At 42.3% G+C, this 24,732-nt stretch overlaps 2 protein-coding genes across 3 annotated transcripts in view; one reads left to right on the top strand and one right to left on the bottom strand.

Moving 5' to 3' along the window:
• The window catches only part of LOC109905881 (integrin-linked protein kinase), a 28,564-nt gene extending 26,664 nt beyond the window's left edge, over positions 1–1,900 (bottom strand). The window contains exon 1 of the mRNA XM_031791142.1: positions 1,719–1,900. The gene's annotated coding sequence lies outside the window, so the exon portion shown is untranslated. The remainder of the gene's footprint in view (positions 1–1,718) is intronic.
• Positions 1,901–1,918: 18 nt separating this feature from the next.
• akt2 (v-akt murine thymoma viral oncogene homolog 2) lies at positions 1,919–23,749 on the top strand. Of its 2 annotated transcripts, none has more exons than XM_031791141.1 (12): positions 1,919–2,000; positions 13,172–13,345; positions 16,064–16,195; positions 16,458–16,569; positions 16,860–17,010; positions 18,424–18,555; positions 18,875–18,940; positions 19,060–19,251; positions 19,846–19,974; positions 20,273–20,487; positions 20,568–20,758; positions 20,877–23,749. In XM_031791141.1, the coding sequence occupies exons 2-12, from the start codon at positions 13,300–13,302 to the stop codon at positions 20,954–20,956; spliced, it is 1,446 nt and encodes a 481-aa protein (XP_031647001.1). In that variant the 5' UTR covers positions 1,919–2,000; positions 13,172–13,299; the 3' UTR covers positions 20,957–23,749. The 2 variants fall into 2 exon arrangements, with proteins under 2 accessions (XP_031647001.1, XP_020359120.1); XM_020503531.2 differs by having other exon boundaries at positions 1,920–2,372.
• Positions 23,750–24,732: the final 983 nt, after the last annotated feature.

The following is a 24,732-nucleotide window of genomic DNA, read 5'->3' as shown; positions in this document are numbered from 1 at the left end:
CAGGAAACATATTTTCCAGGACATTAAAGCTTGTTGGTGAAACCTAGCCAATTTAGCGGGTAATATTTCAGGAATATAATTACATTTCAGTTCAAACTGAAGACCTCCCAACTTATTAAACACATCGTTTAGAATTAAATACCAAATTGATTCTGTATTGACCAAACATATTTTCAACCAATTGGTCTTGAAAGTGTTATTTATGTCAACAAAATCCAACACTTCCAGACCTCCTTCAGATATTTTATATGAGAGGACTGACTTTTTTAGTTTGTAAAATGTATTTTTCCAGATGAAGTCAATAAAGGTGTTGTTGATGTCTTTATAGGTAGAGGGATTTACAAATAAAGATAATGAGGCGTACACAAAGCGAGACAGTCCCTCTGCCTTGGACAGAAGCACTCTCCCAAGTATAGAAAGATCCCTTTGTAGCCAATTATTAAATATATTATTGGTTTTCTTTAAAAAATTAATTGCGAGAAATGAATGTCTGACTAAGTGCTTTTTTGGTAGATGTATTCCTAAATATTTAACACAGCCCTTTACAGGAATATTTCTATTTCTTTACATCAGAGTCATATAATCATAAGATGTCACATTTAGAACTGTTCAGTTTGAGTTCAGATGTGATAGAGAATGCAGTGATAGCATTAAGGGTATGGACGACCTGGTCTTTGTCTTAAAAATTAAAAAAAAGAGTCGTTTATTTTTTATTTTTTTATTTTACCTTTATTTAACCAGGCAAGTCAGTTAAGAACACATTCTTATTTTCAATGACGGCCTGGGAACAGTGGGTTACTAGTCCAACGCTCTAACCACTAGGCTACCCTGCCGCCCATCAGCCAGTTGGGAAATTTTGATTGCTATGTAAAAATGGATAAGCCATGCAGATTTGTATTATTAAGAATATCTAGAGATAAAGTTCCACTACCAAAATAAATAAAAAGGCTGAAATTGGGCATCTCTGTTGTACACTTCTGTTGATACTGAATATTTTGGAAGTAAAGGTTTAATATCACATAACTATTTATCTATGTAAAGAAAAATGTGAATGACTTTGAAAACAATTTCTCCGAAACCAAAATGTTTAAGAGACCGAAAGAGAAATGAATGTTCAATTGTGTCAAAGGTTTTACAGAAGTCCAAAACTAAAATGACAGCATCGGAGTCAATTGCATCTGAACACTAAACGAGTGTATTGTAATCAATATTTAATAAAGTAATTGGTTTCCAATTGTCAATGAAAGAAGGGTATTTGTCAGGCTTCGGAATCAGTGAAATAAGGCCCTTTTTCATAGTGGAGACTATTTTACCATTTTCAATGACACCTTGAAGCATATTAAAAATAGGGTATTCTAGTATCTCCCAAACCTGCCTATAGAATTCATCTGACAGGCCATCAGGGCCAGGTTATTTCCCTTTTTTCATTGAATTCAGAGCCTCATCTATTGTCTTCGATTGACACAGGTGAATCGCAAACAGTGGAACTAATCTTCAATTACAGGGACATAATTCTGAATGTGGCAAATGTAGCTATCACAGCCATCTTCCTGAAATTGTGAGTTGTAAAGGTTTTCATAAAAGGACAAGACAAATGTTGATAATATCAGCTATTGTAATGGGATCTTTGCATTATTTTAACTTTATTTAACTAGGCAAGGTAGTTTAAAAAATATATTTTTTTCAATGACGGCCTAGAAATAATGGCTCATTTTTACCTTGTCAGCTCGGGGATTCGATCTTGAAACTTCTCGGTTATTAGTCCAACGCTCTAACCACTAGGCTACCTGCCGCCCATATACGCCATCAATTTTGAGTGCCATTACACATTTTATTTTGTAGTATCTCTTTTCAAGTGCAAACAAATAGTTGGTGTTTCTTTTCGAGATCTCAGTTGTTTCATGTGGGGTGGCCTCTCAAAACGTCATATCCTGTTTGTGAGCGTTTGGACGGGGCCTGCTGATTATAATTGAAGCACCAGCAATAACAGGGGACTGAAGGTAAAAGCAAAGATTGTTATAACGTAAAACGTAAAAAAATACATATGAACTGTAATTCCAAATCATAACGATTTGTAATTCTTTAAAAGTTTACTAGTAAAAACTAACGTATAATTCGCGAGTTTACACGACCACCGTTTTACTAACGTTATGCTAAGTTAGCTAACTAACCTGCAATAACACGCCGCCGTTGTGGGAAGAAAAACAAGCTCAGCTGGCATTCGTTGGTTATTTTTTGGAGGATGTGAGACAGAGATCAATACACCACCTTGGAGAATCTGCAGAGGATTTGCTACTTCGTGAGAGCGTTATCCAGTTTGCTATTATTTCGGGGAGAGGGTCTCTTTGGCTAAAGTATCTACAGAAGTCAAGGTAAGGAGCTTATCGTCAGTCGACGCAGAACTCGAATGATTGAGAACTATCTGTTAGGAACTAACCAGCGAATGTTAGCCAGCTAGCTGCTAACAACACACAACTATAGGCAGTAAAACGTTAATTTACTATTCAATTCAAATGGCTTTATTAACATGGGAAACATGTGCCAAAGCAAGTGAAATAATCAATACAAAATGTACAGTAAACATTACATTAACAAACGTTTCAAAGGAATAAAGACATTTTAAATGTCATATGGCTATGTACAGTGTCATAATTATGTACAAAAGGGAAAATAAACATATATGGGTTGTATTTACAATGGTGTTTGTTCTAAACTGGTTGCCCTTGTGCCAACAGGTCACAAATCTTTCTGCGGTGATGGCACAATGTGGCATTTCACCCGATAGATATGGGAACAAAATGTAATATGTTTTCAAATTCTTTGTGGATCTGTTTAATCTGAAGGAAATATGTGTGTCTAATATGGTCATGCATTTGGAAGGAGGTTAGGAAATGCAGCTCAATTTCCACCTCATTTTGTGGGCAGTGTGCACATAGCCTGTTTTCTCATGGGAGCCAGGTCTGCCTACGGCGGCCTTTCTCAATAGCAAGGCTATGCTCACTGAGTCTGTGCAGTCAAAGCTTTCCTTACTTTTGGGTCAGTTACGTGGTCAGTTATTCTCCCTCTGTACTCTCTGTTTAGGGCCAAATAGCATTCTAGTTTGCTCTGTTTTTTTGTTAATTCTTTCCAATGTGTCAAGCAATAATTTTTTTGTTTTCTCATGATTTGGTTGGGTCTAATTGTGTTGCTGTCCTGAGGCTCTGTGAGGTCTGTTTGTGAACACAGCCCCAGGACCAGCTTGCTTAGGGGATTCTTCTCTAGGTTAATCTCTCTCTAGGTGTTGACTTTGTTATGGAAGGTTAGGGAATCTTTTCTTCGTAGAATTTGTAGAATTTAACGTCACTTTTCTGGATTTTGATAATTAACGGTTCTAGGCATAATTCTGCGCTGCATGCTTTATTTTGTGTTTTACATTGTATAAGGAAGATGGATGTTTTTGCAGAATTCTGCCTGCAGGGTCTTAATTTGTGGTTTGTCCCATTTTGTGAATTCTTGGTTGGTGAGCGGATCCCAGACCTCACAACCATAAAGGGCAATGGGTTCTATAACTGATTCAAGTATTATTTTGCCAGATGCTAAAGGCCCTCCTTGTCTTGTCACTCCGTACATGTTGGACCACCAATAGAGCTGATGAAAATGACTAATCAAGCCATGTCTTTGTTGGTAACTAGCAGTTTGTTTGGTTGATAACGTTAATGTGAACAAATTGGTCAGGTCGTTGGCTAACTTTCACAGGTTACCGGCATCTTTGGCCTTATTTTAGCATGTTTAGTAAGTAACTAGCTATCTACTAAGGTTAACGTTTTGTCTTGCTAACGTTGCTTAGTTAATGTTAGCTAGCTACGCTAGTTGGCTATTAATTTCAGTAGGACATACAGGATGGCTAATTGTAACTTCATTTTGTAAACATCAGTCATTGGTAGCTAGGTAGAGATAGCCAGATGGCTAAGCTAACCGGCCATTGTTCACAGCAGGTCCTGCAGAGGCGAATTTAGTTCAGAGTGTGTTAACTAACCATTATCCATTGTTGTTCATTCACCCACGCCTCTATGCAGTGGTGTCATTTTATCTGTCAACAACATTTTTACAAGGGGCAGGTGTAGATGGCGACCTAGCCGATTAAACTAAACTCCACGATTTATGATGACTTGAGTCGGCTAATATCGATTCCTGGTCACCGTTCGACGTAACGCTACTCTGAAAAGGCCCGGTCATTTAAGGCTTCAGTAGAGGTAGCCTCTTGTTTCATGCAGTAATGTTATTTGGCTAAGTCATGTCACCCACACGCAAGTTTTTCTTTTGAAAGTAGCAACCTACCCACCTAGTTGATGCTGTTATTTGTGTTTGAATTTGTATCAATTCAAGTGTCTTACTGGTACCCAGTTCTCATCTAAATCAACCCATTAAACAGGCCACAGATTTACACTTGATTATTTTAATAATATATTTGGAATTGACTAAGTGGAAGGGATCCATTGGATTTTATCTCTGCAAACAGTACAGTTCAAACAGACACCAGTCACTTCTGTGTAATGTCAGGCCCCTCTCACTGTTTATCATTTTATTTTGTTAACAAATAATCATTGAACATTTGACTACTCCTCTCCCAATAGAATATGGTTAAATCTATGTAGCCTATCCTGTAGCAGTCCCATTGTGTTTCTAGGAATTGATAATGCTGGTTCCCCTGTGGGGAGGCAGGTAGCCTAACGGTTAAAGGACAATTTCACCCAAAAATGGTCTTTCGGTATTTGTTTCATTAGTCTCTATTTTCAAAGTTAAATGTCTTAAACTTGATTGCTGACATGCAAAACTTTGGGACTATATCAATAATGGACTAATAGTTTTTGGGTGGAGTTTTCCTTTTAAGAACTTTGGACAGGTAACCAAAGGTCCCCGAGCTGACTAGGTGGAAAATCAGTCGATATGCCCTTAAGCAAGGCACTTAACCGTAATTGCTCCTCTAAGTTGCTCTGAATCAGTGTGTCAAATAAATGACTAAAATATATAATGTTATGCTATTTCTGCCATCTTGGAGATGGGAAGCAAAATGTTTTGGATCCCAACAGACATCTGACCTATTAGTTGATGAAGGGAAAAGCTCATCCTCTAAAGCAGAACAACTTCACATGTGATTCTTTGAAACTCACATGTCAATCTATTGGCCAGGAGACCAGTTGCCATGATGAGCTGCAGTTTGGATTGTGCTTTGTAGTAGAGGTCGACCGATTAATCGGTATGGCCGATTAATTAGGGCCGATGTTATGAAAACTTGGAAATCTGTATTTTTGGGCGCCTAGTTATTATTATTTTATTTTTTTACACCTTTATTTAATCTTTATTTAACTAGGCAAGTCAGTTAAGAACACATTCTTATTTTCAATGACGGCCTAGGTTAACTGCCTTGTTCAGGGGCAGAACGACAGATTTTCACCTTGTCAGCTCGGGGGATCCAATCTGGCAACCTTACAGTTAACTAGTCGAACGCAATAACGACCTGCCTCTCTCTCGTTGCACTCCACAAGGAGACTGCCTGTTAGGCGAATGCAATAAGCCAAGGTAAGTTGCTAGCTAGCATTAAACTTATCTTATAAAAAAACAATAAATCAATCATAATCACTAGTTAACTACACATGGTTGATGATATTACTAGATATTATCTAGCGTGTCCTGCATTGCATATATTCTGACTGAGCATACAAGTATCTGAATGAGCAGTGGTAGGCAGAAGCAGATGCGTAAACATTCATTCAAACAGCACTTTCGTGAGTTTTGCCAGCAGCTCTTCATTGTGCGTCAAGCATTGCGCTGTTTATGACTTCAAGCCTATCAACTCCCGAGATGAGGCTTGTGTAACCGAAGTGAAATGGCTAGCAAGTTAGCGTGCGCAAATTGTCGTTATGTTGCAGGTTCGAGCCCAGGGAGGAGCGAGGAGAGGGACGGAAGCTATACTGTTACACTGGCAATACTAAAGTGCCTATAAGAACATCCAATAGTCAAAGGTTAATGAAATACAAATAGTATTGAGGGAAATAGTCCTATAATTCCTATAATAACTACAACTTAAAACTTCTTACCTGTGAATATTGAAGACTCATGTTAAAAGGAACCACCAGCTTTCATATGTTCTCATGTTCTTGAGCAAGGAACTGAAACGTTAGCTTTCTTACATGGCACATATTTTACATGGAACATATTGCACTTTTACTTTCTTCTCCAACACTTTGTTTTTGCATTATTTAACCCAACTTGAACATGTTTCATTATTTACTTGAGGCTAAATTGATTTTATTGATGTAATATATTAAGTTAAAATAAGTGTTCATTCAGTATTGTTGTAATTGTCATTATTACAAACAAATAAATAAATCGGCACATTAATCGGTATCGGCTTTTATGGTCCTCCAATAATCGGTATCGACGTTGAAAAATCATAATCGGTCGACCTCTACTTTGTAGGTCTAATTTGAGATTTGACACTGCAGTGTTCAGGCATGTTGCCCATCCCTTGGAACAAAACAAATCGCTAGTGACATACCAGTAGAGAGCTCATCTCTTTACCTGGCAACACCAGAGTACCAGTACTGTTGCCTACCTCCATCTGTCATTACGACTTGCATCATGCCATTTTCTTTTGAAATGTCAGTTGGAAGTCAGAGTAATGGGTAAACAAACCGAAAAGAGGTGACAGCTCAAGCTAGCTGCAAAAGATTTGACCCAATAAGGTCATGTTACTACCATGATTGTAGCACTAGTTCTGTTTGTCTTGTTCCTCTAGAGCAATGGTTCCCAAACTGAGGGGTCGGCAGGAACTCAACTTACTCTTTAAAGTTGTAATTGTAGAATGCACCTTGGGTATTGCATCGTCAGTTCTTCTGGTCATGTTTTCTAGCCCATATATATTGTTTTAGTCACTCAAATATCACATGAATAGACATGGCAAAATGTATAGAATTGCAAGAAAATTTGCTTTAAACCCACAAAATGTCTCCACCAACAAGAGGGATGTGAACAGTTTGTGTCATCGGCAGTGCTTGTGCGCATAGAAATAGACGTGGATCGTGCGCGGGGGGAGGCAAGATGTTCCCCAATGCTGGAATGGCGGCCCGAGTGAAAAAGTTTGGGAATCCCTGCTCTAGAGGACTTCACGTGTGTATGAGTTGGGTAAATGAGATAAGGAAGCAGCAGCGGGGGGTGGGGAGATGAAAGGTAGTTGGCAGTTATTTGATTGTGTAGCCTAGTTGTGTAACAGCCGGTGGGCAGTGCATCACAAGGTGGGGATTATTCGGCAGTGCGTTGCCCATGGTAACCAGTAGTACGGCCAGCCTGTGCCAGGGCAAGCTGAGACAGGTGGCCGCTGGGCTCTAACTGAACAGAGCTGGCTGCAGAACAGACACTGACCCAACACTTTCTGGTGATGAGGATTCACATACACACGGGCCAGAATCAGAAAGAGGAGTCAGTCAACAGAGACTTGATGATTTAATAAAAAACGTCAGCCTTGCTGGTCCAAATTTTTATTTATTTTTGCTCTCATTTTACACCTGCATGCCTGTAAAGGCATCCACATGCTTCCCAACCATAACAGTTTGGAACAGTTAGGGCATAAGTTTTGACATTTTGAACAGATATGTAATTGTTAATTGGATCAGTCTAAAACTTTGCACATACACTGCTGCCATCTAGTGGCCATAATCCAAATTGCACCCGGGCTGGAATAATACATTATGGCCGTTCTCTTTCTCTCTTCAAAGATGGTACAAAAACAAAACTCATGTTTATTTTCTTTGTATCACCTTTTACCAGATGTAATGTTAAATTATCCTACATTAATTTCACATTTCCACAAACTTCAAAGTGTTTCCTTTTAAATGCTTCAGGTCCTGAGCTACAGGCAGTTAGATTTGGTCATTTTAGGCAGAAATTGAAAAAAGGGTCAGATCCTTAAGAGGTTTTAACAAACAATAGAACTATGCACAAGGACTACTTTTAAAAATGGCCACTGAAAATGTTACCAACACATTTACAGTGCATTCGGGAAGTATTGACACCTTTTTCCACATTATGTTACGTTACAGCCTTATTATAAAATTTAGGAACACATTTAAAACAGATTCATTATGTACATAAGTATTCAGACCCTAGCATCCCGAGTGGTGCAGCGTTCTAAAGCACAGCAACGCAGGTCTATCTGCATCACTACAGATCCTGATTCGATCCCAGGCTGTGTCGCAGCCTGTCTTGACCGCAAGACCCATGTGGCGGCGTACAATTGGCCCTGCGTTGTGTGGGTTAAGGGAGGGTTTGGCTGGCCGGTTTGTCCTTGTCCCATCTCGCTCTAGCGACTTCTGTGGCGGGCCGGGTGCAATGCACGCTGACATGATCGACAGGTGTACGGTGTTACCTCCGACACATTGGTGTGCCTGGGTTCTGGGTTAAGCGAGCGTTGTGTCAAGAAGCAGTGCGACTTGGCGGGGTCATGTTTCAGAGGACGCACGGTTCTCGACCTTCGGCTCTCCCGAGTCCGTACGGGAGTTGCAGCGATGGGACAAGACTGTAACTACCACTTGGATATCATGAAAAAGAGGTGAAAAAATATATAAATTATTCAGACCCGTGGCTATGAGATTCGAATTTGAGCTCCGGTGCATCCTGTTTCCACCTGTGGTAAATGCAATCGATTTGACATGATTATGAAAGGTACACACCACAGTTGACAGTACATGTCAGAGCAAAAATCAAGCCATGTGGTCGAAGGAATTTTCCGTAGAGCTCCAAGAGAGGATTGTGTCGAGGCGCAGATCTGGGAAAGGGTACCAAAAAAATTCTGCAGCATTAAAGGTCCCCAAGAACACAGTGGCCTCCATCGTTCTTAAATGGAAGAAGTTTGGGCCTTGGCCAGGGAGTCGACTAAGAACCAGGAACACCAAGTCTAGGTCCAAAGGCAGCTTCTACCCCAAAGCCATAAGGCTCCTAAACAGCTAATCAAAGGGCTACCCACACCCCTCTTTTATGCTGCTGCTACTATCTGTTTGTCTTTTATTTAATTTTTACTTCATACTTTTTTCTTTACTCCTTAAAGCGTTGTTGGTTAAGGGCTTGTAAGTAACCATTTCACTGTAAGGTCTACACCCGTTGTATTCGGCGCATGTGACATACAATTTTATTTTATTTTGATTTGAATCCGATGGTCACTCTATAGAGCTCCAAAGTTACTCTGTGTAGATGGTTGTCCTTCTGGAAGGTTCCCCCATCTCTGCAGGACCAATCGGGCCTTTAGTAAAAGGCACATGACAGCCCGCTTTGAGCGTGCCAAAAGGCACCTAAAGACTCTTAGGCCATGAGAAACAAGATTCTCTGGTCTGATGAAACCAAGATTGAACTCTTTGGCCTGAATGCCAAGCAACACGTCTGGAGGAAACCTGGCACCACCCCTACGGTGAAGCGTGGTGGCAGCATCATGCTGTGGAGATGTTTTTCAGTCGCAGGGACTGGGAGGCAAGTCCGGATCGAGTGAAAGCTGAATGAAGCAAAGTTCAGAGAGCTCCTTGATGAAAACCTGCTCCAGAGTGCTCAGGACCTCAGACTAGGAGCGAAGGTTCACTTTCAATAGGACAACGACCCTAAGCACCCAACCAAGACAACACAGGAGTGGCTTCGGGACAAGTCTCTGAATGTCCTTGAGTGGCCCAGCCGGAGCCCAGACTTGAACCCGATCGAACATCTCTGGAGAGACCTGAAAATAGCTGTGCAGCGACACTCCCCATCCAACCTGACAGAGATTGAGAGGATCTGCAAAGAAGAATGGGAGAAACTCCCCAAATACAGGTGTGCCAAGCTTGTAGCGTCCTACCAAAGAAGACTCCAGGCTTTTTTTCAACCACTCCACAAATGTCTTGTAAACAAACTATAGTTTTGGCAAGTCGGTTAGGTTAGGACATCTACTTTGAGCATGACACAAGGAATTTTTCCAACAATTGTTTACAGACAGATTATTTCACTTAAAGTTTCTCACTGTCTGCATGTTTTATGGGCAAATGTTTGTTATTGTACTGTCCAGAGCATTAACGTCTATATGTTGGATAACATTTACATGAATGACATGACTATTGTTGTCTCTTGCTAGGCACGTGAGGTTGTCAAGACTGCTAGGGTTGGAGCAATTGTAGCACAGTATTAAAATTATCCTGGCCAAGCAGCTGAATTATGAAAACAAGTGATTTTAACCTTAAGATTGTATGAATTCTACAAAAAATGTATTTAAATAGCCTGTAGAGCAATGGTTTCCCAACCTTATTCAGTTAATGTAACACCAAGTACATTTTGCTCTGTTCAGAGTACCACTGAAGTACCCCTTTATGTATATTTTACCAGTAGGCCTATGGTCTCATGAGTCTTCTCAAGTACCCCCTGTGGATGGGCCAAGTACTCCCAGAAGTGGAAAGCCAAATAAGTTGCAAACAATATATTCTGGGCACCATCAGACTACTCAAGATGTTTTGAGAGCAACAAAATGTTCATGCAGAAACAGGGGTGTAACTGTAAATATTGGTTATGTAAAGAAATAGCTATATATGATGATATGAAGCCAATAATGGCTGCTCGATATGCACTAGGCTAGATATGCACATTGGCTGCCTAGGCTAGATAATTTGCTAATTCATAAACGTTAATGATATACAGTGCATGACACAAGTAATATTTCCAACAATTGTTTACAGACAGACTATTTTGCAAATAATTCACTGTGTCACAATTCCAGTGGGTCAGAAGTTTACATATACTAAGTTGACTGTGCCTTTAAACAGCTGGGAAAAATTATGTCATGGCTTTAGAATCTTCCGAGGCTAATTGACATCAATTGGAGATGTACTTGTGGATGTATTTCAAGACCTACCTTCAAACTCAGTGCCTCTTTGCTTGACATCATGGGGAAATCAGCCAAGACCTCAGAAAAAAAATGGTGGACCTCCCTCCAAGTCTGGTTCATCCTTGGGAGCAATGTCCAAAGGCCTGAAGGTACCACGTTCATCTGTACAAACAATAGTACGCACGTATAAACACCATGGGACCACGCAGCCATCATACCGCTCAGGAAGGAGAAGTGTTCCGTCTCCTAGAGATGAACGTACTTTGGTGCGAAAAGTGCAAATCAATCCCAGAACAACAGCAAAGGACCTTGTGAAGATGCTGGAGGAAACCAGCTCAGCATTGAAGAAGCCTCTGCTCCAAAACCACCATGAATAAAAGCCAGACTACGGTTTGCAACTACAGATGGGGTCAAAGATCGTACTTTTTGGAGAAATGTCCTCTGGTCTGATGAAACAAAAACAGAACTGTTTGACCATAATGACCATCGTTATGTTTGGAGGAAAAGGGGGAGGCTTGCAAGCCGAGGAACACTATCCCAACTGTGAAGCACGGAGGTGGCAGCATCATGTTGTGGTGGTGCTTTGCTGCAGGAGGGACTGGTGCACTTCACAAAATAGATGGGATCATGAGGGAGGAAAATTATATGGATATATTGAAGCAACGTCTCAAGACATCAGTCAGGAAGTTAAAGCTTGGTTGCAAATGGGTCTTCCAAATGGACAATGACCCCAAGCATACTTCCAAAGTGGTGGCAAAATGGCTTCAGGACAACAAAGTCAAGGTATTGGAGTGGCCATCACAAAGCCCTGACCTCAATCCTATAGAAAATGTGTGGGCAGAACTGAAAAGGCGTGTGCGAGCAAAGAGGCCTACAAACCTGACTCGGTTACACCAGCTCTGTCAGGAGGAATGGGCCAAAATTCACCCAACGTATTGTGGGAAGCTTGTGGAAAGCTACCTGAAACATTTTACCCAAGTTAAACCATTTAAAGGCAATGCTACCAAATACTAATTGAGTGTATGTAAACTTCTGACTCACTGGGAATGTGATGAAATAAAAGCTGAAATAAATAATTCTCTCTACTATTATTCTGACATTTCACATTCTTAAAATAAAGTGGTGATCCTAACTGACCGAAGACATGGAATTTTTACTAGGATTAAATGTCAGGTATTGTGAAAAACGGAGTTTAAATGTATTTGGCTAAGGTGTATGTAAACATCCAACTTCAACTGTAAATGTGATTTGTCTAAACCCTGTTTTTGCTATTGTGTGTTTAAAATGGATTTAATTAGATTAAGGCTGTAATGTACTATCCCTTACTCTACCATTGTACAGGTGACCATCACAAAGTAGCCTTCTGACATTGTAATCCTACTTTTTATTTTTTTCATGCCACCTAAGTCAAGTTTTTCTTTATTATTATTATTATTATTATTAGAGATGGAAAAACGTGGTATAAATAAATAAATAAATATATATATATATATATATTTTTTATTTTTATATATATTATTTATTTACATTTTATTTTTATATATATATATATATATATATATATATATATATATATATTTATTTACATTTTATTTTTATATATATATATATATATATATATATATATATATATATATATATATTTATTTACATTTTATTTTTATATATATTATTTATTTATTTACATTTTATTTTTATATATATTATTTATTTATTTACATTTTATTTTTATATATATTATTTATTTATTTACATTTTATTTTTATATATAATCTTTAAGAACTTACAAAATAGAAGCTAGACAGGCAGAATAGAACATTCAAAAAACAATGAATTTAGAAGTATTTTATGTTTGAGCAAAAGAACACCCGGGCAAAATCTATAGAATTGCAGGAAACTGGCTTTAAAACGGCAAAATGTTCTCTCAGCTCAATGGAGAAATTTGTACAATTTGCAGGAAATTGGCTTCTGCGGCACCAAGATGGGGGCCTCTATAATGTACTCTAAAATGTAGCCTCCCCGACGACCAACCACGCTCATTGCCACACCCCCTGCCATGCAACAGTGTTTTTCCTATCTGACATTGCCTCTTATTTCCAGTTTACATTACACACACATCTTGGAAAGTGATGTTTATGTAATTGTCATGTGGGCAATTATTTTCCATTGTCATAAGCCAACGCAGTGACGTGTTTTCATGATCATCAGTACTCAGCTTTTCATTTGTAATAATAATCAATGAATATGTATTCTCTTTCAATTGCGGCTAATATCTTTATCTTTGGTCTTTCTGTCCCCCAGGTATTGAGTGACGTTTTTGTCAGAGACACATCTGACGCCCTTCGCCAACAGTCACAGCCCCCCCCCCCCCCCTATTCCCCCTGTGACCCCACCCTGACACCCAGCAACCCTCCGTCCTCTGCCCCAGCATGAACGACATCAGTGTGGTCAGAGAGGGCTGGCTCCATAAGAGGGGTGAGCTGAGCTTCACTAGTTGCTGTTTCACTGTGTCTGTTACTCTGTTTCTAGAACACTGTGTCCACTTTACTCAGAATTAGTTAAACATAAACCCTAATACAGTGGGGAGAACAAGTATTTGATACACTGCCGATTTTGCAGGTTTTCCTACTTACAAACCATGTAGAGGTCTGTAATTGTTATTATAGGTACACTTCAACTGTGAGAGACGGAATCTAAAACAAAAATCCAAAAAATGACATTGTATGATTTTTAAGTCATTTAATTTGCATTTTATTGCATGACAAGTATTTGATACATCAGAAAAGCATAACTTAATATTTGGTACAGAAACCTTTGTTTGCAATTACAGAGATCATACGTTTCATGTAGTTCTTGACCAGGTTTGCACACACACTGTAGCAGGGATTTTGGCCCACTCTTCCATACAGACCATCTCCAGATCCTTCCAAGTTTCGGGGCTGTCGCTGGGCAATACGGACTTTCAGCTCCCTCCAAAGATTTTCTATTGGGTTCAGGTCTGGAGACTGGCTAGGCCACTCCAGGACCTTGAGATGCTTCTTACGGAGCCACTCCTTAGTTGCCCTGGCTGTGTGTTTCGGGTCGTTGTCTTTCTGGAAGACCCAGCCACGACCCATCTTCAATGCTCTTACCGAGGGAAGGAGGTTGTTGGCCAAGATCTCGCGATACATGGCCCCATCTATCCTCCCCTCAATACGGTGCAGTCGTCCTGTCCCCTTTGCAGAAAAGCATCCCCAAAGAATGATGTTTCCACCTCCATGCTTCACGGTTGGGGTGGTGTTCTTGGGGTTGTACTCCTCCTTCTTCCTCCAAACACAGCGAGTGAAGTTTAGACCAAAAAGCTCTATTTTTGTCTCATCAGACCACATGACCTTCTCCCATTCCTCCTCTGGATCATCCAGATGGTCATTGGCAAACTTCAGACGGGCCTGGACATGTGCTGGCTTGAGCAGGGGGACCTTGCGTGCGCTGTAGGATTTTAATCTATGACGGCGTAGTGTGTTACTAATGGTTTTCTTTGAGACTGTGGTCCCAGCTCTCTTCAGGTCATTGACCAGGTCCTGCCGTGTAGTTCTGGGCTGATCCCTCACCTTCCTCATGATCATTGATGCCCCACGAGGTAAGATCTTGCATGGAGCCCCAGACCGAGGGTGATTGACCGTCATCTTGAACTTCTTCCATTTTCTAATAATTGCGCCAACAGTTGTTGCCTTCTCACCAAGCTGCTTGCCTATTGTCCTGTAGTCCATCCAAGCCTTGTGCAGGTCTACAATTTTACCCTGATGTCCTTACACAGCTCCCTGGTCTTGGCCATTGTGGAGAGGTTGGAGTCTGTGTGGACAGTTATCTTTTATACAGGTAACGAGTTCAAACAGGTGCAGTTAATACAGGTAATGAGTGGAGAACAGGAGGGCTTCTTAAAGAAAAACTAACAGTCTGTGAGAGCTGGAATACTTACTGGTTGGTAGGTGATCAAATACTTATGTCATGCAAATTAATTACTTAACTTCTTATGGTATTGGGGACGCTTGCGTCCCACTTGGCCAAAAGCCAGGGAAAATGCAGCCAGGGAAAATCAAACTTTCATTAAATCACACATGTAAGATACTAAGTTAAAGCTACACTCGTTGTGAATCCAGCCAATATGTCAGATTTTAAAAAGGCTTTTCGGCGAAAGCATAAAAAGCTATTATCTGATGATAGCACAACAGTAAACAAAGAGGGTAGCATATTTCAACCCTGCAGCCGCTACACAAAACGCAGAAATAAAATATGAAACATGCCTTACCTTTGACGGACTTCTTTTTTTGACACTCCAATATGTCCCATAAACATCACAATTGGTCCTTTTGTTTGATTTAATTCCGTCCATATATATCCAAAATGTCAATTTATTTGGTGCGTTTGATCCAGAAAAAAACAGCTTCCAAATTGCGTAACGTCACTACAAAATATTTCAAAAGTTGCCTGTAAACTTTGCCAAAACATTTCAAACTACTTTTATAATACAACTTTATTGATCTTTAAACGTTAATAGTCAATCAAATTGAAGACTGGTCTATCTGTGTTCAATACAGGAAGACAACAAACCAAGCTACTTTTCAAGTCTTGCGCAACTCTCAACCGTGTTACGCAGTTCCTAGATGGCCGTACTTCTTCATTGCACAAATGAATAACCTCAACCAAATTCCAAAGACTGGTAACATCCAGTGGAAGCGGTAGGAACTGAAAACAAGTTCCTAAGAAATATCGTCTCCCAATGAGACCTCAGTGAACAGACAGACTTTAAAAAAACACTTTTTAAAAAATCTGAACGGTTAGTCCTCTGGGTTTTGCCTGCTACATAAGTTATATTATACTCAGACATGATTCAAACAGTTTTAGAAACTTCAGTGTTTTCTATCCTATTCTATTCTTGGCATGAGTAGCAGGAAGTTGAAATTGTGCACGCTATTTATCCAAAAGTGAAAATGCTGCCCCCTATATCTTAAGTTAAAAATCATACAATGTGATTTTCTGGATTTGTGTTTTAGATTCCGTCTCTCACAGTTGAAGTGTACCTATGATAACAATTACAGACCTCTACATGCTTTGTAAGCAGTGTATCAAATACTTGTTCTCTCCACTGTATGTATGGCTCATGTGCCCCTCTAACTCCCGCTCTCCCCCCTCTCTAACTCCCGCTCCCTGCAGGAGAGTACATTAAGACGTGGAGGCCGCGGTACTTCATCCTGAAGAGCGATGGCTCCTTCATCGGCTACAAGGAGAAACCAGAGATGTCGTCCGACCACAGCCTCCCACCCCTCAACAACTTCTCTGTGGCAGGTTGGTCTCTGTCAGTTTTGGGAAAACTTCTAGAGCCTGGTGGTACTTGGATGAGAGTTGCTTGGTGGTGTTCACACAGATTGGCTCTCTTAATTTTTTTTATTTCATTTTTTATTATTCCTTGTGTTTCCTCTCCTCACATCATAAGATTTTTAAAGGTTTTTAGAGAAGACTGGAGGAGAGGAATCGAGGGACGACCATTGAGATTCACTCAGTGTCTAGAGTAGCACACTCTAACTTCTCGATTACTCCCTGTCTGCAGAGTGCCAGCTGATGAAGACAGAACGGCCCAGGCCCAACACGTTTGTCATCCGCTGCCTACAGTGGACCACAGTCATAGAGCGCACCTTCCACGTGGAGAGTAACGAAGAAAGGTGAGAACAGAAAGGTCCAGAGGCAGGGACAACATGGAAGAGTTGAGTGGGTGTTTGTTTCTCTGTAAACTGGTCAATGCCCTCCTTCTCCAAGTTGTATTATTTTTACTTAACCAACTTTCAGGATTAGAGGTCTGCAATTGACCCCATTAGTGACCTCAATTGACCTCACTAGTTAATCACCCTCATATCCACCATAGCTACACACAAACACACATGCACTCAGTCAATGTACATTAATGTCTTTTGGGCTTGAAGTGATCTACATTTAACCTCCTCTCTCCTTCCAGGGAGGAATGGATGAGGGCGATCCAAGCGGTGGCCAACGGCCTGAAGATGCGAGAGGAAGAGGCGCCCATGGACGTCACGTTTGGCTCCCCCAGCGACTGCAGCAGCATGGAGGAGATGGAGGTGGCCATGTCCAAGTCCCGCAACAAAGTGGTCAGTGTTCTGCTGCCAACCTAGCAGACCTGTCATTGTCCCACTAGCAACCTAGCAGACCTGTCACTGTCCCCCTAGCAACCTAGCAGACCTGTTACTGTCCCCCTAGCAACCTAGCAGACCTGTTACTGTCCCCCTAGCAACCTAGCAGACCTGTCACTGTCCCCATAGCAACCTAGCAGACCTGTTACTGTCCCCCTAGCAACCTAGCAGACCTGTCACTGTCCCCCTAGCAACCTAGCAGACCTGTCACTGTCCCCCTAGCAACCTTGCAGAACTGTCAATGCCCCGCTAGCAACCTTGCAGAACTGTCAATGTCCCCCTAGCAACCTAGCAGACCTGTCACTGTCCCCCTAGCAACCTAGCAGACCTGTCACTGTCCCCCTAGCAACCTAGCAGAACTGTCACTGTCCCCCTAGCAACCTAGCAGAACTGTCACTGTCCCCCTAGCAACCTAGCAGAACTGTCACTGTCCCCCTAGCAACCTAGCAGACCTGTCACTGTCCCCCTAGCAACCTAGCAGACCTGTCACTGTCCTCCTGTCCCCCTAGCAACCAAGCAGACCTGTCCCCCTAGCAACCAAGCAGACCTGTCCTCCTGTCCCCCTAGCAGACCTGTCCTCCTGTCCCCCTAGCAGACCTGTCCCCCTAGCAGACCTGTCCCCCTAGCAGACCTGTCCCCCTAGCAGACCTGTCCCCCTAGCAGACCTGTCCCCCTGTCCCCCTAGCAGACCTGTCCCCCTGTCCCCCTAGCAGACCTGTCCTCCTGCCCCTCTAGCAGACCTGTCCTCCTGCCCCTCTAGCAGACCTGTCCTCCTGCCCCTCTAGCAGACCTGTCCTCCTGCCCCTCTAGCAGACCTGTCCTCCTGCCCCTCTAGCAGACCTGTCCTCCTGCCCCTCTAGCAGACCTGTCCTCCTGCCCCTCTAGCAGACCTGTCCTCCTGCCCCTCTAGCAGACCTGTCCTCCTGCCCCCCTAGCAGACCTGTCCTCCTGCCTCCCTAGCAGACCTGTCCTCCTGCCCCCCTACCAACCTAGCGGACCTGTCACTGTCCCCCTACCAACCTAGCATACCTGTCAGTGCTCTTTGTGTTTGTCCAACAGCCCTCCTCTAGATGTGGCTGCGTTTGTCCATTGGAACCTCTGTATCCTAGTTCTGAATATCTCCTCCTTAGTAACAGTACCTCATCACAGCGGGTTTACCATCTCCCTATGTGACCTGGGCCATAGTGTGTGTTGGTGCGTTTTCTGCTCCATTCTCTGCCCGTTCTTCATCTAAAACCGTTGTGCAGGTCTATGTAAACTCTTTATTACTTATACTCTGTAATTGTCATGGTCAAATAAATCCTGTCATCCAAACTGTCTTGAATAAGCCTGAGATCTGAACTCTCATGGTGTTTGTCTCCCCCCCCACAGACCATGAGTGACTTTGACTACCTGAAGCTGCTAGGGAAGGGAACGTTTGGTAAGGTGATCCTGGTGAAGGAGAAGGCCACAGGAATGTACTACGCCATGAAGATCCTGAGGAAAGAAGTCATCATCGCTAAGGTAACCATTTGGCATCAAAGGAAATGACAGTCGCTCAGACAGAGGCGTCCAAATGGTTCCTTATATATGGCGCTACTTTTGACCGGTACCCATAGGGCGCTGGCCAAAACTAGTAGTGCACTATATAGGGAAAAGTGTTCCGTTCTGTACGAGGCCAGACTTCTGCACCCATACCCTTGGAAGTATGCTGCTTTTGATGACTGTTACTTCTTGGTTCTATTGTGGGTTCTTGAGTGGCTCAGAAGTCCAAGTCCAGCTGTACACTGCTGGGTGAATGTCTGTCCCTCATGGTGTGTTTTTGTGTGATGTGTTCCATAAGGATGAGGTAGCACACACGGTAACAGAAAGCAGAGTCCTTCAGAATACAAGGCATCCCTTCTTAACGGTGAGTTCCTATCTGACATCATCTGACCTTACTGAACACTGATTACAACATTTCATCAAGGAGCCACCTGATTCAAATGTGGTCACTAATTCTGACTCCTCCCCCCACCTCACACACAGACACTGAAATACGCGTTCCAAACACATGACCGGCTATGCTTTGTGATGGAATATGCAAACGGAGGAGAGCTGTTCTTTCACTTGTCGCGAGACCGTGTGTTCACAGAAGACCGGGCACGGTTCTACGGTGCGGAGATTGTGTCTGCGCTGGAGTACCTCCACTCACAGGACGTTGTCTACAGAGACCTGAAGGTAATGGCCGCTTCCCTGTCTGGATGTCTGGCTGATGTTTCCCTGACGCACCTCCTCACATTGAAAGTATATTCTCAAGACTAACATTTTGCACAATATGAAATATGGTCTGTTTTCCTGGACCCAGATGAAGCCCAGTCTTGGACTAAAAGTGCTTCTGAATTAGTATAGGACTAGGCTCAATCCTACCACAGACTGCTTAATCTGGGTTAAGGAAAACAGCCCATATTTCCTGTTGTTTGAAATGTTTCCGTACTGTTTCACCCATTTCATATGTAAATACTGTATTCTAGTCAAGCCCATTCTATTCAGCTATAGCTTTGTGTGTGTGTGTGTGTGTGTGTGTGACTATTCTATCCTACGTGTTCTTCAGATATACTACATATTCTGTCCACAACGTCTATACATCCCATCATATATAAATATGTGTATGCGACAATACATTGTGATTTGATTTGAGCACCAGCCTCTTGGTGAAAAGCCTGTAAGTCTGTGGTCCATTCTACAGTTAGCTGTCATGTCAGCGGTGGTGTTTTCTGCTGCTGATTCTCCTGTGGTCACTCACTCTTCATTCTCTCTGTCTTCCTCTTCCAGCTGGAGAACTTAATGCTGGATAAAGATGGACACATAAAGATCACAGATTTTGGACTGTGTAAAGAGGGAATCACAGACGGGGCTACCATGAAGACATTTTGTGGGACTCCAGAATACCTTGCACCTGAGGTAACTACAGCACAGTGAACAAAATCATACATTCTAGTTGTGCTTTGAACAGTACATGGCAGTGTGCCCAGTTAACAATTCCAGATGCATACCTTGCTGGTTTCTCATCTTGGATTGGTTTCCAGTCAATAATTCTCTATCCAGCAAAGAATGCTTAACATACAAAGTTAATAACTCTACCATTGTAAAGTAAATGATTATCAACCGGAATAGACAGCCCGTCTGCAAATAGTTCACATTGCGATGGATTCCATAGAATTGGATTTGCTATTTCTCTTTGTATCTCTCTCCCCTCCAGGTATTAGAGGACAATGACTACGGCCGGGCGGTGGACTGGTGGGGTCTGGGTGTGGTCATGTATGAGATGATGTGCGGTCGACTGCCCTTTTACAACCAGGACCACGAGCGGTTGTTTGAGCTCATTCTCATGGAGGAGATCCGCTTCCCCAAGAACCTGGCCCCCGAAGCCAAGGCCCTGCTTGCTGGCCTGCTCAAAAAGGACCCCAAGCAGAGGTGTGTATTTCTGTCTTATATTTATATATATTGAGTGAAGAAAATAGTGACGATGCTGATGATTACTGATCATTTTGTAGGCTTGGAGGTGGACAAGAAGATGCCAAAGACGTGATGACTCATATGTTCTTCACCACCATCAACTGGCAGGATGTGGTAGAGAGGAAGCTCTTGCCTCCCTTCAAGCCCCAGGTGACGTCAGAGACGGACACGCGATACTTTGACGATGAGTTCACGGCACAGACCATCACCGTAACTCCCCCGGACAAGTGTGAGTTGAATGTGTCTCTTTGTTTGTCTCACTGTTTAAAAATGTTTTTTAATTGTAGGAAGAAAAATAAAACATTTCCTTGTTTGTGTATTAAATCTCCTGGTTCTGTCTACTCCAGACCACAGCTTAGACGCAGAAGACCAGGACCAGCGCACACACTTCCCTCAGTTCTCTTACTCCGCCAGCATACGGGACTGACCTCTCTCGCACACACTTCCCTCAGTTCTCTTACTCTGCCGCCAGCATACGGGACTGACCTCACACACTCACATGAGCAGGCAAGCTACCACATGTTCACACACTAGCACTGCTGGGGAAATGGGTGCGCGTGTGCACACAAACTGACACGCTCAAACAAACACTTGCACAAGACACACACACACACACACCATGAAGTGGTGAAAACATGGATCCTAGAGCATGACGTGATGACTGACCTCAGCAGGCCTGTGTGGATAGACTGGGGGCCCTGTCTCTCATTCTGATGGGACCAGGTGGCACAGGACAGGGCTACCCTTGGCCATGCCTGCAGGACCCCACCTGTCTGCCCTCCACACTACTACTACACTGGGCACATCAAAACATCAACAACACTTTACCATCCCTGGGTTATGCCAGCAAATACCACTCCACCTCCAGCCAAATGCATGCTGCACCTATCCAACACACACAAACACTCTGACAAGCAACACATCAATCCTTCCATACACTGCAGATGATTTATTTTAATTTTTTACTACTGGATAAAAATAATAATAATAATAATCCAAACAAATGTAGAAACACATGAAAGAAGAAGAACAATGTTTTTTTTGGGGGGAGGGTGAAAAATATTTAGACTTATTTTTATTTTTATTGTTACGGTTTTAAAAGCCATATTTCTGCAATTTACAAGTGCTCTTGCTGAAACTTGCTGTTACAAGTCGTGTGGACCGTTCCTACAGAGGGAAAGTGGGTCGGGAGTGGGAGAGGGGTAAGAAGAAGTGTGTACCTTGAAGAGTAGCCATTTCCCTGCTTGCACTGTGTATAGGAATGGGTTTCAGTGTGTGGAAGAGAATGTATGAACAACCATTTGAATTTCAACATCAGTTTTATGTTTATGCATCTGCATGGATATCTTTGGATTCTGCATGTCGGCTGAACAAGGAGAAGAAAGGACACTACAGCACAGTCGATGAGACTTTTAAAGGGAAAAGAGAGGTGGTGGAGTTGTAGCTTCAGCAGCCCTGTGGATTGACTTGTTCCCCTGGTGGTTAGAACAGTCATGAGTAAAGAAAGAATGGAGGAGTGACCACAGCACCAGCCTGACCAATCCCCTGTCCGGAGCCCAGTCCAGATCCCCACACAGCCATTCACATTTTTCCAGTAGCTGTCACTCCCTCTGAGCAGAAATATCCTGGAGAATAGCTGTCAATCATTTTTTCGAATCATCTGTTCACTTTTTATTTTGATGTAAAGATCTGTTGTTTTTTAAATAATTGGAACGTTTCCATATTTAAGGATGAAAACGTTTTAATCATGGATCAATTATTATTTGTGATGAGGCCAAGCTAGACTCATCACGAGGTTGATATTGAAGGTTGTGGTTTGTATTTTTAAAGTAATATAAGACACAGACTAAGTCATTTGTCAGTATGCCGGAGTAGGACCATGTAAACAAGGGTTGGGGTCAATTTAGGAAGTCAACGGCGTTAGTCATGGGTTGAAATGGAATTGACTCCAATTCTGGTGTGATGCTGTATATAATGACGAGATGGTCTTGTCTCTGCTCAAACAAAGGGAGTCGTCCCAAAAGCGGGAGGGTAGTCAATCTGCTTATCGCTGTATTCTCTCGTAGACAGATTTTGACGGGAGCGGAACCCTCACATGATGCACCAGTCTTTAATGCGTGCCTACTCCCCGTAAGGCATATAGAGAAGTGGTCACAGGTGAAACAACCATTGTGAGCCACAACTAAGTGCTGTGACATTTCATTTTTGCCTTAAAAAAAAAAAGATTCCTTCACTCATGGAACATTTCATTTATCTTTGTTCTTGATATAAGTTGTTCCCTTTTGGTCCACCTATTCCATAACTTTGGAAGACATTGTCTCAATTATATATTATATTAAATGTGTGTGTGTGTGTGTGTGTGTGTATAAAACAAGTTTAAACATGTTATTTCTTTAGGTTGTTCATTTTGATCATTCATGTGTTCCTTTTTGTGTGTGTGTGTGTACTCATGCACAGCAGCAGGTTGATGTGGGGCATTGTAGAACAGCTCTCGAGTCTGTGCTCTGTACATGTATCCTCCGTACCTCAGTGGGTTAGTATAGTCTGACTGCTGTACTCCAAGGCTGAGGCTATGAGAAACATCCCTCCACCATCCCTTCTTGACTAAGGCCCATATTCAGCCCTGGTAAATGCAGCTTCAGAAACGGCAGGACCGGATTTCAGGAACAACCTCCCTCTGATGGACCTCTCATGTCGTCTTCAATGTTAGGATGGCCACGAGGGGGTGTTGTGGACCTTTTGTAATGTTGACATTGGCAGTAAAGCCACACGTCTCTGAACCTTGTTGCTCTCTGTCTCAATAAATTGAACATGCTTTGTCTAGTAGTGTGTACACCTAACATGCAAGCCAACACCCCTGACCTCTCTTGTAGGCTTTACACACAGACAATCGATATGGAACTCTTCACTGGCAATGTAAATACCAAAAAGGTTTGATGAATGCATCATTTATAGGCTAGAAGAGGGGAAATCCACAGCTTTGTAGATAGAATGTGAGTTGTAGCTTTACAATGATTACCTTGCTTCTCTGTATTTTGAATGTGATCAATAGTCACGAATGTCATATCGCAATGCTGGTGTACCAAGAGTTCTTAGCTTGTTTTTGAGTTGAGGTTTACCTGGGGAGGAGCTATGTTTTTAGGGAGAAGACTATGTCCTGGTAGACAGCTTTGGCTCCCTTGTTACAAGTATGTGCCAGTAAAGACTTTTACTGAATTAAGTGTTTGTCTCTTTCTTCATTTGGTTACCAGCTTCAATGTCCCGTATGCTACCTTCTGCCGTTGTGCCCTCGAGCAAGGCACTATACCCCTAATTTCTCCAGTGCCCTGCTCCCAGCCTGTGATGTGTTTGAGGACCGAGCACGTCCCCATTCTCATAGGCAGGGCTGCAGTGGAGCAGATTGAGAGCTTCAAGGTCCTTGGTGTCCACATCACCAACAAACTAACATGATCCAAGCACAAAAAGACAGTCATGAAGAGGGCACGACAAAATATGTTCCCCCTCAGGAGTTTGAAAAGATTTGGCATGGGTCCTCAGATCCTCAAAAGGCTCTAGAGCTGAACCATCGGGAGCATGGTTGCTGGTTGCATCACTGCCTGGTTTGGCAACTGCTCGGCCTCTGACCGCAAGGCACTACAGAGGGTAGTGCGAACGGCCCAGTACATCACTGGGGCCAAGCTTCCTGACATCCAGAACTTCTATACCAGACGGTGTCAGGGGAAGGCCCGAAAAATTGTCAGACTCCAGCCACCCTAGTCAAAGACTGTTATCTCTGCTACAACACGGAAAGCTGTACCGGAGTGCCAAGTCTAGGTCCAAGAGGCTTCTAAACAGTTTCGACCCCCAAGCCATAAGACTCCTGAACATCTAATCAAATGGCTGCCCCGACTATTTGCACTCTGTATCTGTACCCCCCTCTATATAGTATCGCTATTATTATTTTACTGCTGTTTAATTACTTGTTACTCTTCTCTTATTCTTAAATGTTTTTTTAACTGCATTGTTGGTTAAGTAAGCATTTTACTGTAAGGTCTTACACACCTGTTATATTCGGCGCATGTGACTCATGCCTTTTGATTTGATGTTGTGTGTCGGTTTGGGTATCGTCACAACAAAAATGTAAATAGACTAATAAAGCAAGCATTGTATTGTAAAAGTTTTGATGTAGGCTAATTCCTTATCTGCCACATGTATGCTGAATAT

The sequence above is a fragment of the Oncorhynchus kisutch genome, linkage group LG15 (genome assembly GCF_002021735.2).
Source record: "Oncorhynchus kisutch isolate 150728-3 linkage group LG15, Okis_V2, whole genome shotgun sequence".
Taxonomy (NCBI): domain Eukaryota; kingdom Metazoa; phylum Chordata; class Actinopteri; order Salmoniformes; family Salmonidae; genus Oncorhynchus; species Oncorhynchus kisutch.
Note: the sequence above shows the minus strand (reverse complement) of the source record. Positions and strands in the feature narration are given on the sequence as shown.